Below are 16436 nucleotides of genomic sequence, written 5' to 3'. Positions count from 1 at the left end.
TGCTACCACTTTGTCCTGTTCTGTTTGACTTGTTGATGTCACAGTAACTCGTTCCTGAGGGTTAGCCACACTCTTTTTCTTTTACTAGTACTTGCAATTTGTAAACAGCAATGAGGCACAGACATGTCTTGATAAATAACATCTGCAAATGACTGAAAATAAGAGCTGTAATCGGGCCTTAAAAGTTGGACCTAACAAGGCTCGAGCCTGACAAGGGCACTTTGATTGACAGCTTTTTAAAAGCACAAACACAGCTCTTTTGCCTTTTGTCAAGAAAGAGTGATTCATACATTTTGAAACATAATTTATTCATCACTAACATAACCAGCCTCTCGAAAGGCATCACCTGACCGCTCATTTACCGCGCAACCCGGAACTCAAGCCCAAGTCCGTGTAAAATGATAGAAATTTAGACAGAACTCAACCGAACCCATCGGGTTCGTGCAAAGATCTTCAGCTTTACTGCAAATAGAAACAATGGTTATTTTTGTAATTTACTAAGACTTTTCTTCTAATGGCCTGCAGACCTTTGGTCCTACACAGTCTCAATGTGAGCGTTTTTTTTTTTTTTTAAGTTTTTTACCTTTGTCCTCAGAGATTTTCTGCATCAGCTCGTATTCCTCTGTCTTCTCTCGCTCCAGGTTGTGTTTGATCATCGCCTTCCTGATGACGACGGGAGTCTTGTCTTGACTCGTCACCTGAATCAAATGGACCGACATCAATGACTGGTATCTTTGTCAAAGTCAAACTACCTGTGTGTAATCTATCCCCAACAATGCCTTGAGTTTTCATGGTGATACTACGTTTCTTACTGATGTGTCAGTATGTTAACAGTATACGACATACAAATTATGTTTCTTTACTGCTGCTGTTTAAGATTGTTTTCCTCAATCAGAAAAGTTGTACAAACTTTGGCCTCCACTGCAGTGAAACTAATTCTGGTACAATCCTGTAAAATAATCAAATATCGGACTTTTTAGTGGGAAATAAAGTAAACTTCAGAAATTCAAACCTGCTCTTGTCCCTGTACAGCTGCAGCGGTACTTTACAATACTTAGATTTTTTTGTTAAGCTTGGACCTTGGCAAATAGAAAACAATTTAGTTTATGACATTATGTTTTGGGTGTCGTTTTTCTACCTATCCACTAATAGTCCGTGAGCTAATTCTGTGTTTGTCTAAATGACATCTTGCTGTTACTAAGCACATATTTTTAATGAATTGTTTTTAAGGATAGTTTTTTTTGGAATACCGTCACAGGTTGGACTTAACCGCTGGACCTTGTGTGGAGAGAATTAAACCTCTACATACAGTATGCACCTGCTCTACCGACTGAGCTAACCGGCCACTCCTAAACACATATCATCCTACCATTTGCTAATTAGGATTACTGCTCTGAAACTAACACAATATAAAAGATTTAAAAAAAAAACTTTTACAAACAGAGAGCTGTAGTTAACTTACCAGGATGCTCTTGTACATGTTGCCGTTCTCCACGTCCAGGCTGACCCTGATGATGCAGCAGTCGTCCACCTGCTGGTTGTACAGCGGCAGCGACAGAGTCGAGTAGTTGGACACCGCAGACACCGAGCGTTTGTGAGAGCGAGAGGCGGACAGCGGCGTGGAAGAGGAGACGGAAGAGGAGGAGGCGCTGCTGGAGCCCGAGGCCGAACCGGAGCTGGAGCCCGTCCCGGAGGCGTCCAGAGACGACAGAGACGTGCACTCCCAGAACTGAATGGCAGAGCAGAGGAAGTGGTCAGGACATTTCCTACTTTCATGATCTTCGTGATTAACAATTTTTTATTTTTTAACCACTTATGAAACAACTCGCAACATCAACAAATCCCCCCCCCCCCCCCCCCCCCCCCCCCCCCCCCCCCCCCCCCCCCCCCCCCCCCCCCCCCCCCCCCCCGTCCTTTGTCATCCACCCACCCAGACAAAAATCCAGAGAAGATGACAGGTTTTATTATTATAGTAATAAAAATAGGTTAAAAAAAATAGCAAATAAAATAAGATAAACTAGTTACCGTTGAGGTTGTATCTGCTGCCGAAGCTTCTCTCCCCAAGGCAGAGACGGTTAGTTTCACCGAAGGAGTCGACGTCTAAAGAAAGACAGAGACTGTGTCACTGAGACAGCCACAACTGAAGCTGAACTTGCAACACAAGCATATAATAGGCTGCTGGTAGATGATGTCCAACGTAAAGCCAAAATGTAACTGCACAGGTTAACTGATAATTGATTGATTAGTAGAGTGAGACCTCCTGGATGACAATAAAGTCTCTCTTATCCAACAGTATAGTCCTATATCATCTCCAGCACTGTGCTTGTGGCTTAGCAGAATTTTAACAGAAAGGACTGTTATGCCCATCTGCGTTTGAAGAACCAATAGGATCTCTCTCTCTCTCTCTCTAATAACCTGTCCTTGGCCAAAGTCTCCCGTCACAGGCTAGATTATCTAAAGTCAGAAGACAGAGCCAAGAGGAGCTGCAGAAGTCTAGATTTCTTTTGTACCACTTGCATTACAATATGCTGAAAGGTTATTAAATAAAAATAAGACACTCATCCCAGGTTTAAGTAAACAAGTAAAAGTTCTGCATTGAAAACATTATATCAGTAAAAATGTAATCATGAAAATGTAGTTACGGTATTAAAAGTTTAAAAATGTCCCCTTCTACTTGTATAAACTATTGGGTGGTTTTAATCTATAACGTAACATATTTTATAAACTCTCCATGTATTTTTTTTGAAAAATAAGTAACTAACTAAAGCTGGCAGATGCATGTAGTGTAGATGGATGGATGGATAGATGTAGAAGTAGAAAATGGTGTGAAAAGAAAATACTCAAGTAAAGTACGAGTACCTCAAATTTGTACTTAAGTACAGTACTTGAATACTTTGTTACATTCCACCACTGGAAAAGAAACTTACTTTTGTAAATGTTTGCAGGGACTTCTCTATCCCGTCTTTCTTCCTCACCTTTCTCTCGTGTCCCTCCGGAGAATCGGACAGGAAGCTGGCGTTCACGTCCTCCAGGTCGGAACCACTAGAGCTGACGGAGGTGACACTGAGAGCGTCGCCGCTGTCCCCCCCGCCTCCTTGATACGGTCTGTAGTGCGAGTGGTCAAAGGACTTTGAATGAGAGCCTGGGCCACCGCTGCAGCCGGCCTCCGTCAACTGCCGGCTGGACACGGGAAAAAATTACAGAAGGAAGAGTTTTGTAACATCCATGATGCTAGAGAAAAATCCTCCTGCAGTTATTTGGCTGTAGTTACATATTTGGACACAGTGTATGAATAAAGAAAAATAAGTGTCTCTCTGTCTCTCTCTCTCTCTCAACACTTTTGATCAACACTTACTCGCTCCAGCGCTTCATGATTCCTCCGTTCTTCTTGGCTCGGAGCGTGTTGCTGGCCGACTCTGACAGAGGCTCGATCTCACAGGACAGATTGTAGCTGCAGGAACAGGAAGTCAGAACGATGACGACAGTGTTAGGTGAACTCATCTCAAAGATGAGACCAGGGCAAACGTGTTGTGACCGGCCGTCCTGCCAATTCCTCCCAGAAATCCTGCACTGACATTGTCAGTAAACATCACCCCGAATGCTTAGAATTTGGGATATGGGTCTTTATTTCTGCTGCATTTTGCCATTTTTCCTGATACCAGCTGCAATATTTACCTCACAAACTTGACTTTACTTTGTCTTGTTTAATTTCAGATGATGAATATTGCTTTCAGATGACCCCAGTGGATCTTTCCCCTTTTGAGTTTTGACAATAGTGTTTTTTTTCTGTGTTTTTTCCCCTCCAGTCCTTTTAAAGTGCCACCAGCATATTATTTTGCTCTACAAGTGCTCTGTTGTTTTTGTGCAGCATCAAGTTTCAATCAATCAAACTTTCTTTCTAAAGCACATTTAAAACAACCAAGTTGACCAAAGTCCTGTACATTGACATGAAACAATAAATATACAGAATACAACACCAGACAAATACAACATACAGCTCTCATGCTGGATTAAAAGCCAAGGAATAAAAATGTGTTTTAAGTCGTTATTTAAAAACCGGAAGGCTGGGGGCCGGTCCGACATGAAGAGGCAATTCATTCCACAGTCTCGGGGGTGCGACTGAAAAAAGCCCGATCCCCTCTGCTCTTGAGCCGTGTTTTAGGGACAACAAGAAGAGACTGGTTTGCAAGACCTTAATGATCTTGAAGGGGCATGTGGCTTCAACAGATCAGTGATACAGACTGGAGCTAGTCCATGAAGGGCTTTCAAAACAAACAACAGAATCTTAAAATCAATCCTAAAATGAACTGGGAGCCAGTGAAGAGAGGCAAGGACAGGGGTGATGTGATCTCGCTTACGAGTTCCAGTGAGGAGACGAGCGGCAGCATGTTGAATCAGTTGTAGCCGAGAGAGGGAGGCCTGGCTAACACCTCCATACAGAGCATTACAATAGTCAAGGCGTGTTGTAATAAACGCATGTATAACCCTCTCAACGTCTGTGAGGGATAAAAAGCCTAAGTTGAAAGAAACTTGCTTTCACAACAGATTTGATCTGCTTCTCCATTTTAAAATCACGATCCAGTTTTACTCCCAGGTTTGTTACAACACACTTAACATAAGGTTGCATAATGCCCAGGTCTATTTGTGAGATATCAGAAGTACCATTGGGTCTAAAAATCATGACCTTAGTTTTACTTTCATTAAGCTTTGTTTAGCTTCTCAACAGCAAGGAAAACACATTCAAGATTACTGAAACCTACAAGGACTAGACACCCTTCTCGTACTGTTATAACCATTTCCACTAACATACACAGATGTTTTATTCTTAAGAGTGAAAATGGAGCACATAACGAATGTCTGCCCACTGGATGTCAGGGTTTGCATCAGTGCACAACCCCCGACATCCTACACCAAAAACAGAAATACATCCAAACCTAATTAATGCTGCAATTTGCACAAAAAAATGAAAGATGGTAGGTGGAAAGTGAACCATCAACTGAATAATAATAATTTCCACTCACTGCATATTTTATGTAATTTAACATTTGCGTGCCAGTTTTTTTTCTTCCACTATGTGATGTCATCGGGACTTATTCTAGTCTAATATGTTAAAAAATCATCTTGAAGGAAAATAACCAGCAGTTCAGTCCCATTTTAAATGTTTATTATAACAGCAGAACACTGTGTTTGGCGGCCAGACTCCGACCTCATCACTCCACGCGGTATGACTTTACATGAGATAAAGGGGAGTGCTGATGAAGTAGTTCCCCCCCGGCCGGAGCCTGCAGCTGGATGCTGGGGTGGTGGTGGGGCTAACAGTGGGCAGCGATACAGGGCCATGACAGCAGCAGCATTGACACGGCAGAGATGGGGAAATTGTGCAGCTAAAAATAGACAGCCAAATTGAAAGGGTTTGTTTGGTAAATGATAGGGGAGTGAGGGATGTCACCTGTGTGTACGCAGTGCAGCTCGAGTGGGCTGCCTGAACTAGCTCGCAGGCGTCGCCCCATTCATTAGAATCCTTCAGCACCTCACATACGTTGTAAACTTTTATCTAGTCTTGATTAGATTATTCTTGCCTGAGGGGGATACACATTGTTGGGACAGAGGAAGAAACAGAGCGACTGACCTCTCTGCCTCGCTGAGTTTCTCCACGCCTGCGAACCACTCCCTGAAGTGGCTGTCCTGAGTAAAACTGTAGTTGTTGGAGGCCAACTGAAGCAGTTTGATCTGAGCGATCACCTCAAACTCCTGCGGGTAGAGAGCAGAGCGGAAATCAATTTTTAAGAAAAAAAGGGGTTTAATTGACAGAACTTTTTATCTGTTTGTCTGAGCTGAAAGACTTGTTTTTTTAAGGCTTTTACAGTCTTTACAACTAAACAAAAACCTGGAACACACCTTTCTTCTCTTCTCAAAGTTGATCAGACCACCCTGAAAAACAGATACACAAAATAAAAAAATGTGAAAGTGAAAAAGGGGTTAAAAAAACTAATGTATGTATCAGTTAGGGCTGGGTACTGAATTCATTATTTTTTAGGCAATTTTAAGATATTATTAATAATGATTCTGATTGGCAGTTACAAGTCATAGAGGCAGGCACGACAAACTCTGCGTTACACAGAGACGGGGCTCACGTAGTAGGAGCTGAACAATGAATAAAAAGCTTTGTGCCATGATGCGTAATGTTGTAATTTCTTTTGTTAAAATGGATTTTATAAAATAAGTATTAAAAAAAAGTATCGTTCAGGAGCTGGTAACAGAATCACCGTAGAGTTGGTACCGTGTAGTATTGACAAAATATTTGAACGATACCCAGCCCTAATCGCAGTAATATCTCAGGTCAGGTGTCTGACCTCGGTGTAGTCCTTCATGGCGGTGTCCATCATAACCAGGTCCGTCAGGAACGTCCCCAGGTAAGGAATCGTCCCCTGCATCACTCCCTGTTCACAGAGGGCAGAGGGACCATCAGTGGAGGTAAAAAAAACAACGACAAACAAACATGGAGGCTGAGCGAGAAAACACCTGTTTCATGTGAAGGCCAGAAAAAGACTTTCAAGGAGTATTCAAGTTAGAGTGGCACAGAAATGCTTGTTTTAAAAGTCAGATTTTGCGGGTCATTGTGTCATTTTTCCTGATCCCAGCAGCATATTTTTACCAAACAAACTTGCCTGATGCAGCTTGTTACTTGTGACTTGTTCATTTTTAGAAGATAAGTATAATTTGTCGCAGTTTCAGATGCTCCCAAAGGATTTCATGTGCCATCTGTGTATATATTCTCCCCACCTGTAAATACAACAAGTGTTTATAGTGTACAGTACATTGTACCGTTATTATCCTCATCTTATTTTTTTGCTTTGGTTTCCTATTTTTATTATTTCTTTGTGTATGTTTCTACAGTTTTCATATTTCATTTTTGTATTTTTGTTATTTGTTGTGATGTATTGAGCTGCCGTGCCATTTGAATTTCCCCACCGTGGGATCCATGGGCGTGCTGGTCTTACTGGGAGGTGTGTTCAGGTGCATTCTTGACCTGGTCTAAAGTCAGTAATGCAGCATTTCATTGTGGCTAGGCTCGTTCACAGCGTGTGCCCAGTATGCTTGTTACATACACACACAGGGGAGCACAGTGGCACACAAACAGGCAAAAGATGAAATAAAATAATAATAATAATAAAATAAAAATATTCCAATGTCAAATAGTCTTATAATGTAAGCTTTAACTACACGCACGAGCAGATCAGTTTCTTCTCCTGAAAATCTCTCCTTCCTGCTTAGCAAATCTGACATCATAATAGCTGTGTGCCAACGTACAAACGCGCCTGGCTTTTAAAGGGAATGGGAGATGTTGCTCTGATTGGTTTATTGCATGTTTCCCCCAAAAAACACCCCCCTGATTTGATGAAACCACTAAGTACAACCCTTCTGAACCATGCACACTTTTTTTCTTAAAGTAGCAAAAGTGGATTTGGACACTAATGAACCCTAAATGCACCTGCGCCTTGTGCTTCACCCCATGTGCTTAGATCGTTAACAAAGGGGCCCTTACTCTCTTCCTGCTGGAGAAACTGCAGTGACTTTACTTGCCACTAGATGAGGCTGTTGGCACAAAATGGACGCTACTCAGTGTTCAGTGTTGCAGTCAGCAGTCCAGGCTGAATGTGTGAGAACAACAATGTGAGGCAGAAACACTGAGCTGTTGTCTGTTGTTTTATAGACTTACCAGGTCTCTCTGCTGCTGGTGTCTCCTCTGAGCTCGTTTAGGGTTGATTTCCAAAGTGGCGAACTTGGAGGTACCCTCCTGGAGAATAACAAGAGAGATTTTATTTGAGCAATATGCAGCTGGCCTGGATGTTAGAGAGAGGCTCAGTGTTCAGGTTTAGCGAGTTAGAACCTCCCTTCATGGATTTAAAATGTCAAAAAGTTTGAAAAGGGCAATTGTTGCAAACTTTTAATGTGTAAATATATATGTTGTACTTCCTTAATACTTTGTATGGCCCTGAAAGTGTATGAAAGTGAATGGGGAAAGGATTTAGTTTGGTCTTCAGGTATGCAAAAAGTAATTCTGTCATTACAAAGCAATAAAAATGAATGTGAGCATATTTTCATGCTGATCGTTCTTCAAAACATTTCTCTTTGTTGCAGAAACTGGGGGAAGGGGGGGGAGGGGTCCACCTCCCAGTCACATTCCTCAGAGTGATGTAAGGCTCAAAGGCCTTCGGTAGCCCTCTGTAACTCGAGCTGACGCAGTCCAGTGAACGCAGCCTGGCCTGAGCAGATAGAGTGAGAGAGGCGACGCCCCGATGTGCTGTCTCACAGACATCAGATCAGAGCTGTAATCTACACCTGCCAAAGGTTTTATTTCCTCCTCCTCCTCTTGACGTCAGCGGGGGTTCCCTCAGAGGAAACCCTGGGTGTTCACTCACTGTTGCATCAGCAAACTACTACAGCAGTGTACATCAGTACACAGTAGTAATATTCTGTAAGCTCCTTACTGTCAATAAATCCCATGAAAAGTCCCAAACCCACAGCACAGAATGTATCTACTAACAAGTATTGTGTGTGTATCAATGCCTAATATATATCTTCCCACAAATTTTTTCTATTCCAAAAATAGCAACTAAAACGTAAGAAAAGAATTCTTCAGTAATAACAAAATAAAAATATTATAAAATATGTATTTTAATAAAAATATTGATAATAAAATCAATAAAAAAGCATTTAAAAAAAAGTGTTGATTTTCATTTCATTTTGACGGTAAGACAACACAAGGGTTAACGCCCCCTTTCCGTGAGTCTGCATTGATGCAGACTTCACCAAAGGGAATTGCCCACAGTTCAAAGCATTGTCACGGTTACCGCAGAGACCATAGGGAAATCCGGAAATTACAAGGGTAAACAGCAGCACGCCACACAACCACGGAACGGACTTGTTGTCCATCTTGTAAAAAAATGTTGCTATCAGCCAGCCGTCTCCTGTGCCTTGGCCGTGTGGAGAGGACCAAACTTAACATCTTTGTTATTAAACGTCGCCAATCTCGTGAAATGCTGTCCCAATCCCATGTATACCCATCTGAGCCCATGTCGCCTCACACACTCACTCACTTACCACCTGAGATCAATAAAGTCTGAGTCTTTAGTCTTAGTCCTCAGGACTCACTTTGGGATTGGGCTACACTGTACTTTATTTATTTTTTAACATGAAATTATCCATTTGTGACCCATTTTAAAAGTGCAGGCCCAGAATTATTATTTTGGGCCTACATTTCTATCTTATGTCTGATACTTTACTGTGATATACAGTTTTTAGATAGAATAACCAAAGAGAACTGTCCGCTTTTAGCTAATCTAGTCAATTCAATTCCAAACAAACATACGGATAGCCTTAAATAAATAAAAAGTTCATATTAATGGATACTGTCGTGACGCGGCTCTTAGGCCACAACAAATAGGAGACACCATCATAAAGTTAACTCCTATTACTTCTCTGTATTTTACTTCATGCTCTAAGTTTTGCAACTACAAATCCCATAATTTGAGGGCTTTGGGGGACGTAAACAGCAAGTCTAACATTGCTGTAATGTGAGTTTACCTTATTGTTTCTTTCTTATATTTGTTTCCCATTTTAGGAAATCTGCATCATTAAACACAAGATGAGTTAGCTATACGCAGCTCCTGTTTGCAGTGTTCCCAAGGATTTACAGACAACTATCACGGGATTACTTAGGGATACTGAAGAGAACTTCAAAAAGTGATGACTCTCCTCCCTCTTTTTTCCATGCTTTCTAAGCTGAAGTTTGTGGACGTTTAATTACAAAGGACAACGTAATAATGATTTCACTGAAAAGTGTAAGTCACTCTGAACGTGAAAATATGTGTATCATGTCTTTGAGTTCAGATTTGACTGAGTCTTGACTCAGATAAGAAGTTTTAAAGTAAATTGTGGTAATTGAGCCTGCTTAAAGGCCCCATGGCATGGACGTTTTACTTAATGCGTTCTTTTGTTTTACATTCATATTGCGTTCCCCCAGCCTGCCTTTGGTCCCCCAGTGGCTAGAAATGGTGATACGTGTAAACCAAGCCCTGGGTATCCTGTTCTGCTTTTGAGAAAATGAAAGCTCAGATGGGCTAATCTGGAATCCTGCCCAAGGAGCAAGGTTACCCCTTTCCCCTTTCTTTGCTTTGCCCGCCCAGAGAATTTGCCCCACCCATGTGAGAGAGACATCATGGCTTTCAAACGAGCAAAGTGGCAGTTGGTCAAGGCCCCCCCCCCTCCTCCTCAATAGCTACAGACTCAGAAATGGCACATACTAAGGAAAGCTCATTGTGGGACTGGCTCTAGTGGCTGTATTTCTGCACCAAGGCTGAATTTTGGGTAAGAGACTTCATATACAGTATTCGGGGACCACTAAGCTCTATGTAAAAGCATCTAAAAAGCACCATGTCATGGAACCTTTAATATATCTACCTGAAAATGTTTTTTTGGTGTTAAAGTTGTACTCATTATGACTACAGCATGGTATGGAACGTTGAGATTTACGGTTTCATTTTCTGTCCCGTTTCTCAGTTCCTGCTGTCCTTGCATCGTGTGCGTCAGTATGAGAAGGTGTCAACGCCTCTCTCAATTAAGCACCATAAATCAGATTAACGATGACAGCAATCCGTCAGCTGCACGGAGCCCACCGAGGACATCATGAGTAATATGTGTGGATACTGTGATCCAAATGAACGTGACACAAGGTGTTCCTCCCCTGCAGGATGTTTCTGTCACTAATGTTCCTCTGCAGCTGTTATGAAACAGACAGGAGGAAGTCCACCAATGGGATGGGTCAACAAGCCATCCTGCTGCTCTCTGTCCAGATGCCATGCAAACACCTTATATAACTCACACAGATGGATTGGTACAGTATGTCTGATTGGAGGCAAACCCTTGTTATGTCTCTCTGTCTATGTGTTGTTATTTTATATTCTGCAGCTCCTCTATCTCATCATGCAATCATCAGTCATATTACCTTATTTCTACTGTAAATCTAATCCTAATCCAGTCTAATCACTACTCTCATCATTAAACTTGTTGCTGCAGGTTTCTGGCAATATTAGTGCTATGCCTTTGAATGTGTTGTTTACAGATTTTAAGTCACTCTGGCTAAGAACATCAGACAAACAAGCAATAAGGATAACATTTACTATCACAATATATGTAAATATGTAATACATTTTCTGGAAATTCAAATGAGAATTGTTGGGATTTAGCACTGGGTGATACTGAAAAAGACAAATTATTTGAATATTTTCATTATGGATAAAACTGCAGATTATTTCGTTTCAATTAATCGAGTAATTGTTTTGCTTTATATGTAATAAAAATGTGAAAATGTCTTCAGTTTCCCAGAAGGTAAGCTCATGTTTACAAATTATGTTTCTATTCAACAGTCTAAAACCTTAAAGGTATTCAGTTTAGAGAGAGAGTTGAGACCACCACCTTTTGAATTTTTGCTTAAAAATGAATCGCTTCAGCTCCAATTATGATATTTTGAAACACATACTTCAATATCAATACATAACAATACAGTCATGTGGGGATCAGTATCAATGCTTTAAAAGGAGATAATTTGTAGTGTGAATATGATGACCAAAAAGTAGAACAACGTTCATCTTAGTGAGATGGATCTCTTAACTGTAGTCCAGCAGAGATGGTTTTAACATTTAAAAAGTAGTATGTAGTCAACTGTTTTTTTATGCATATGTTCTGCTTGTTTGTGTGTGTGTGCAGTTGAGAAGCTGCGACCCACCTTCACCAGCAGCTCTCGGCTGAGGGAGTAGTTGTTGTCGTCTGAGAAGATCTCGGACAGCTCCCGGAAGGTGCGGAAACTCTCCCTGTGAACAGACGCCGAGGTCAGTGCACGAAAAACAAACAAACCAACACCCCCGACAGCCCCCTCTGCCTTAAACAACATTTAATTAGTGCACATATGCAACTGCAATAACCCAAGACGGGAAATCCACCTTGACACTTCCTCCCAGGTCCTCTTCAGGCGATGGATGGCGTTGCACTGCAGGGCGGAGAGGATGGCTCGCAAAGAGGAGAAGTTCTTCAGGATCCGACACTCCTGAACACAACGCAAACAATCATCCAATTAGAAACCGATTCAACAAACTGTGCTTCAACTTGACCTTTTTAAGTGGTTTTCTCCAGTTCTGTTTTGTGTGCATTGCTACCATAAAAACTTAAAAGATCTAAAACAGGGATCTTCAACCTGGGGTCCAGGACCCTTAGGGGCCCCTCCCTCCTCCTCTTACTTATACTTCATTAAAAGGTGAAACGTCAGCAAGTTAGATAATTGCCAACGCCCCAACCCCCATCCCCAAATCCTTCTTGTCTGTTATAGACTGGAAAACTTTTATGTTTCGTGGTACAGGTGGGCACAGTTTTTTGTTTTTTGATTTTTTGTTTCTACGGAGACTGCGTTTTTTTTACAGTGTGTTCTGGGGAGAGGCAGCTAGCAGGTAGTGAGGAGATGTTTGCTGTATGTGACCAAAAAAAAGTGTGACATCACTAAAAGCACCTTTAAGGATTCACTATGCTACATGTACTGTATGTTAAACATTAAAATATATGAATATGTATGATGGGTTGCATATATATTTTAATACCTTACTATTGTATGCACCATAAAAAGGCTTTAGGCTACCCTACACAGTTTAATTTGCAAGTCAATTTTATACTAATATCAGTAGGGGGTCCCTGCTGTCTCTCTGTTTCAGCTCAGGGGTCCTAAGCCTTAAAAATGTGGAAGACCCCTGATCTAAACCATCCCTTTAAAATCATTTCTTTCATTTGAACTCACCCGAGCCACGTCTATCCACCTCTCCAGCAGCCTGGCTCTCTGGTTGGGCTTCAGCGCAGGGTTGCTCAGGCAGGTGGTGATGACACAGTTGGTGACGGAGTTGAACTGGGCCACAGTGGCTCTGATGGTGGGAGCCAGGTGCTCCTTCCCCTTCTTGTCCCGCTGAGACCAGATCCCCCCCAGGCAGTGGTACGGCACCACCTTCTTAAACAGATCCTGAACAGAGAAACGTGAATACAGTGTTTGAGTACAATACTTTTATGACCAAATTCGTAATTTTGCATTGTAGTTTCAAGCAGAGGGTTTTTTAAAGGGTAATTACACACAGAAATGACATTGGCTTTGATCAAGAGTTTTAATTAGAATGTAAAAACAGTTGTTTGAGATGAAGATGTATAAGAGAAGATAAGATAAGAAGATTTGGGGGGCATTGGAGAGGATTTTAAAAGATGCTGTTGGTTGCTTCATGAGAGATGAAGAATCATCCACGATTTTTGGCAGCTTGACTCAAGATGCTGTGTATTGGTCTCTGTTGCATTGATTCTGAACAATTTTATTTCACTCTGTCTCCCAACAATCCTCTCCTTTGTGGATTAAAGGAACATGAATTTGATTGTTTAATACGCTGCGTGGCCACTGACTCTAAAAGAATAGATGACCGGATATTGGTGAACACTATAGCTTCTATAAATGCACAAAAAGAGACGTCAACAGTCACAGCTATATCATGAAAATGTAACTTTCCTGAATACATGTGTGACCTGAATATCTTTGTGTTTAAGACTGTTAGTCAGTCAAAAACATCGGTCAAGTTGAAATTGTGGGTGCTTCTTAGCTATTTTCTGACATTTTATGGACTAAATCGATTTACTGATAAATCAAAGATATACCTGGCAGATTAATCAATAATAACAATATTTATTACTAAACTAGTTGCAGAACCTGAAAACTTTTTACTGATTTGAATCCCAGACTGTCTGGGGAACTCTAGAGATGAAGGACTGTGGAAGTAAACCAAATCTGTTGATAAGGGAAAGGGAAACATCCTCACCGCGTCCATGAGCGTGAACTGCTCTGCCACCATGATGGGGTCAAACGACAGGAAACTGAAAGCAGGAAGCTCGTCCTCAAAGCCACTCTCTTCCTGCGTAGCAAAAGGGCAGCCGATGTGTTCCCCTGAAGCGAAAAAGAAAAAACATGGTTAGCAACACTGCCTCAACCTGAGCTCAACATAAACGTAGTTCTTCTGTTTCTCATCCTATCTTTGGCCTTCATGTTTGCTTTGATTTGGAAATCTCAGGGCTCAATGTCATGTGCGCCGACAGCGACTGTAAGGAGTCCTTATCACTCGTACAACGAGACTGTTCTTTAGAACGACAAGTTCTACTTCAAGGGAACGGACATTGTATCAACGGCTGCGTGAAATGTGTAGGTGTACATGGGGACAAATTGTTTGCACTTGCGAAAGACAAAACAAATCTAGCATTTTTCTCTGACCCCCTTTTTCTGAAGTCCCTGCCCTGTTGTTGTCCCTCTCCTGTCCTGCCTTCATACCATCAGGATCAGGCTCACACTGCTGTCGGCGGTGAAAGTGGGCCAGCAGGTTGCGGGCGCGGCGCTCCAGGTCCGAGCCGGGGAAGTGGCGGTGGAGGTAGGACATGAGCTGGTGCAGACAGTCGTAGTTTGGAGGGGTCCAGAAGTCCTCAGAGTACTGGTCCAGCCACGCGCCCAGGATGGATGAAACAGTGCTGCAACACACATGCAATAACATAAAATTATACAATGAGAGAATAATAATGAGATATTCATCAACATAGGCATTTCTCAAATCTGAACACTCATTTTTCAGTGCTGAATGAAACAAAACAAATACTGTACTTAAGTACTATTTTGAGGTCCTTGTACTTTAGAATATTCTCATTTTAATGCAACTTCATACTTCTACCACACTACATTTATTTGGCAGCTTTAGTTTCTTTGCAGATTCAGATAATGCAAAGTATCAATCAACTGATACATACTGATGTATTTTAAATATGTAGTACCCAGCAATATATAATGTAATTAATATGAGCTCTATCTTTATCAGCGGCAACACTAAAGTGCATCAATAATTGTAATGCAATAACGTGTTATATATATTATTCTGAAATGGGCCATTCTGCATAAGGAGTACTTTTATTTTTGATGTTAATACTTCTGTACTATTACTTAAGTAAATTTTTGAATACAGAGCTTTTACTTTTAACATCAACAGTGCATTATTGTAACTTTTACCAAAGTACCTCTTCCATCACTGTTAACATGTCTTCATACTTTAGTATTACACTAAAGAGAGTTTTTTGCACTTCTTTGTCTCATAAAAAAGCATAATTCTTCAAAACCCTGACAGAGAAATGTGAAATTTTGAGTTTTAAACTTGTTGTGTCGTATATGTCGTAGCAGCTACATATAACGCAGGGCTTCAGAGAGATATACTAATAGCGCTCAAATGAGAGTAAGACATAAGCCATGTGGTTTTAACAAGCAATGCTTATAATGATCTTTTGATGGTTTTAGTAAAACTGAAGCTCCAAAAGGCTGTAAAAGCTTCAGTATTTTGTTGTCAGTGATTTACTGTATCTTCATCAGTTGAGTACTGTGTTGTATCAAACAGCCACAGAAACAGTCTGACCGCTGTCTCTCAAAGAAAAATAACCAGCCAGCGCTTCAAACTCTGCGGATATCCCTTTAACCCGGAGATGAGTGGGACGAGGGTCGGCGCTGTGAATGAACTCAGTGATGAATGTTGGCTGCCGCAGACTCACTTTCTCAGCTCTGTGCTGTCGTCCTGGGAGACTCTGTGCGCTGCGGCTGCGGGGACGTTTTGCAGCTTGGCATACCTAAAAGCACAAACAGGTTGTTCAATCAAGTTAAAAAAAAAACATTTAAATTCTGATAAAAAAAAATTACATTTGATATCAAAGTTAACAAAAACATTTAACAGAATATGAAGCACGGTGGAAGGTTAACTAACAGTTCTAATTTTTCAAGAATAAAAACAACAAATGTTTGCGGGGATGATGTTATGTTTGTCATTTTATCGAGCATTTTCTGTTCATTTGTTGGCAATAGCACCCAACCACTTTTTGCCTTGTGACCCCTACAACATAAACAGGAAGAAGATTTTCAGTGAGCTGAAGAAGTAAAACTCAAGAAAGGTCCCCTAAGATTTATCCCCGTCCCAGGAGCGAAGAAACACTGGTGCACAGATAGGTGTGTCTTCTGCCATCACTGTACCTGTGGAGCAGGAGATCCAGCACCTGCTTAGTGCTGGCGAAGGAGCGGTAGGTGCAGAGGAAGATGGTGACGTAGGTGGAGTCTTTGCCCCTGAAGGCCGACACCATGTACTCCACCAGCCTCTCCAGCGTGCCGGCCTTAATGGTCCGCACCTTGCAGGTCTCGTAAAGGCTCAGGGCCGAGTCCGTCTCCACGCCGAGCCATCGCTGCCCCTTACTGGCCGACTGGTGAAGCTGCACCTTCCTTAGCGTGATGGTGAAGATGGCGTCGTCCTCGGCCTCCTCGCCAATCTCCTGCGTCGAGCTCTACAAGA

At 41.6% G+C, this 16436-nt stretch overlaps 1 protein-coding gene and 1 long non-coding RNA gene across 8 annotated transcripts in view; one reads left to right on the top strand and one right to left on the bottom strand.

Moving 5' to 3' along the window:
• LOC117945448 overlaps nt 1–9636 on the top strand; it is a 19351-nt gene extending 9715 nt beyond the window's left edge. Inside the window, exons 3-4 of the long non-coding RNA XR_004656801.1 lie at nt 2481–2491; nt 9626–9636. This is a non-coding gene — a long non-coding RNA (uncharacterized LOC117945448). The remainder of the gene's footprint in view (nt 1–2480; nt 2492–9625) is intronic.
• LOC117945404 (ral guanine nucleotide dissociation stimulator-like) overlaps nt 1–16436 on the bottom strand; it is a 59433-nt gene that overhangs the window by 1865 nt on the left and 41132 nt on the right. For 4 of the 7 annotated variants that reach the window (XM_034872882.1, XM_034872881.1, XM_034872880.1 and 1 more), the window contains exons 2-17: nt 16124–16428; nt 15652–15726; nt 14342–14592; nt 13896–14020; nt 12845–13060; nt 12003–12106; nt 11789–11873; nt 7721–7798; nt 6354–6440; nt 5899–5931; nt 5630–5751; nt 3356–3451; nt 2928–3180; nt 2026–2100; nt 1463–1729; nt 584–698 (exon numbers count right to left, since the gene is read on the bottom strand). In XM_034872882.1, the coding sequence (XP_034728773.1) occupies nt 584–698; nt 1463–1729; nt 2026–2100; nt 2928–3180; nt 3356–3451; nt 5630–5751; nt 5899–5931; nt 6354–6440; nt 7721–7798; nt 11789–11873; nt 12003–12106; nt 12845–13060; nt 13896–14020; nt 14342–14592; nt 15652–15726; nt 16124–16428 (2287 nt within the window). The remainder of the gene's footprint in view (nt 1–583; nt 699–1462; nt 1730–2025; nt 2101–2927; nt 3181–3355; nt 3452–5629; nt 5752–5898; nt 5932–6353; nt 6441–7720; nt 7799–11788; nt 11874–12002; nt 12107–12844; nt 13061–13895; nt 14021–14341; nt 14593–15651; nt 15727–16123; nt 16429–16436) is intronic. The other 3 variants (XM_034872877.1, XM_034872878.1, XM_034872883.1) reach the window with 3 other exon arrangements.

This window comes from Etheostoma cragini, chromosome 5 (genome assembly GCF_013103735.1).
Source record: "Etheostoma cragini isolate CJK2018 chromosome 5, CSU_Ecrag_1.0, whole genome shotgun sequence".
In the NCBI taxonomy this organism is placed as follows: Eukaryota; Metazoa; Chordata; class Actinopteri; order Perciformes; family Percidae; genus Etheostoma; species Etheostoma cragini.
This window is presented reverse-complemented; position numbering and strand designations above follow the sequence as displayed.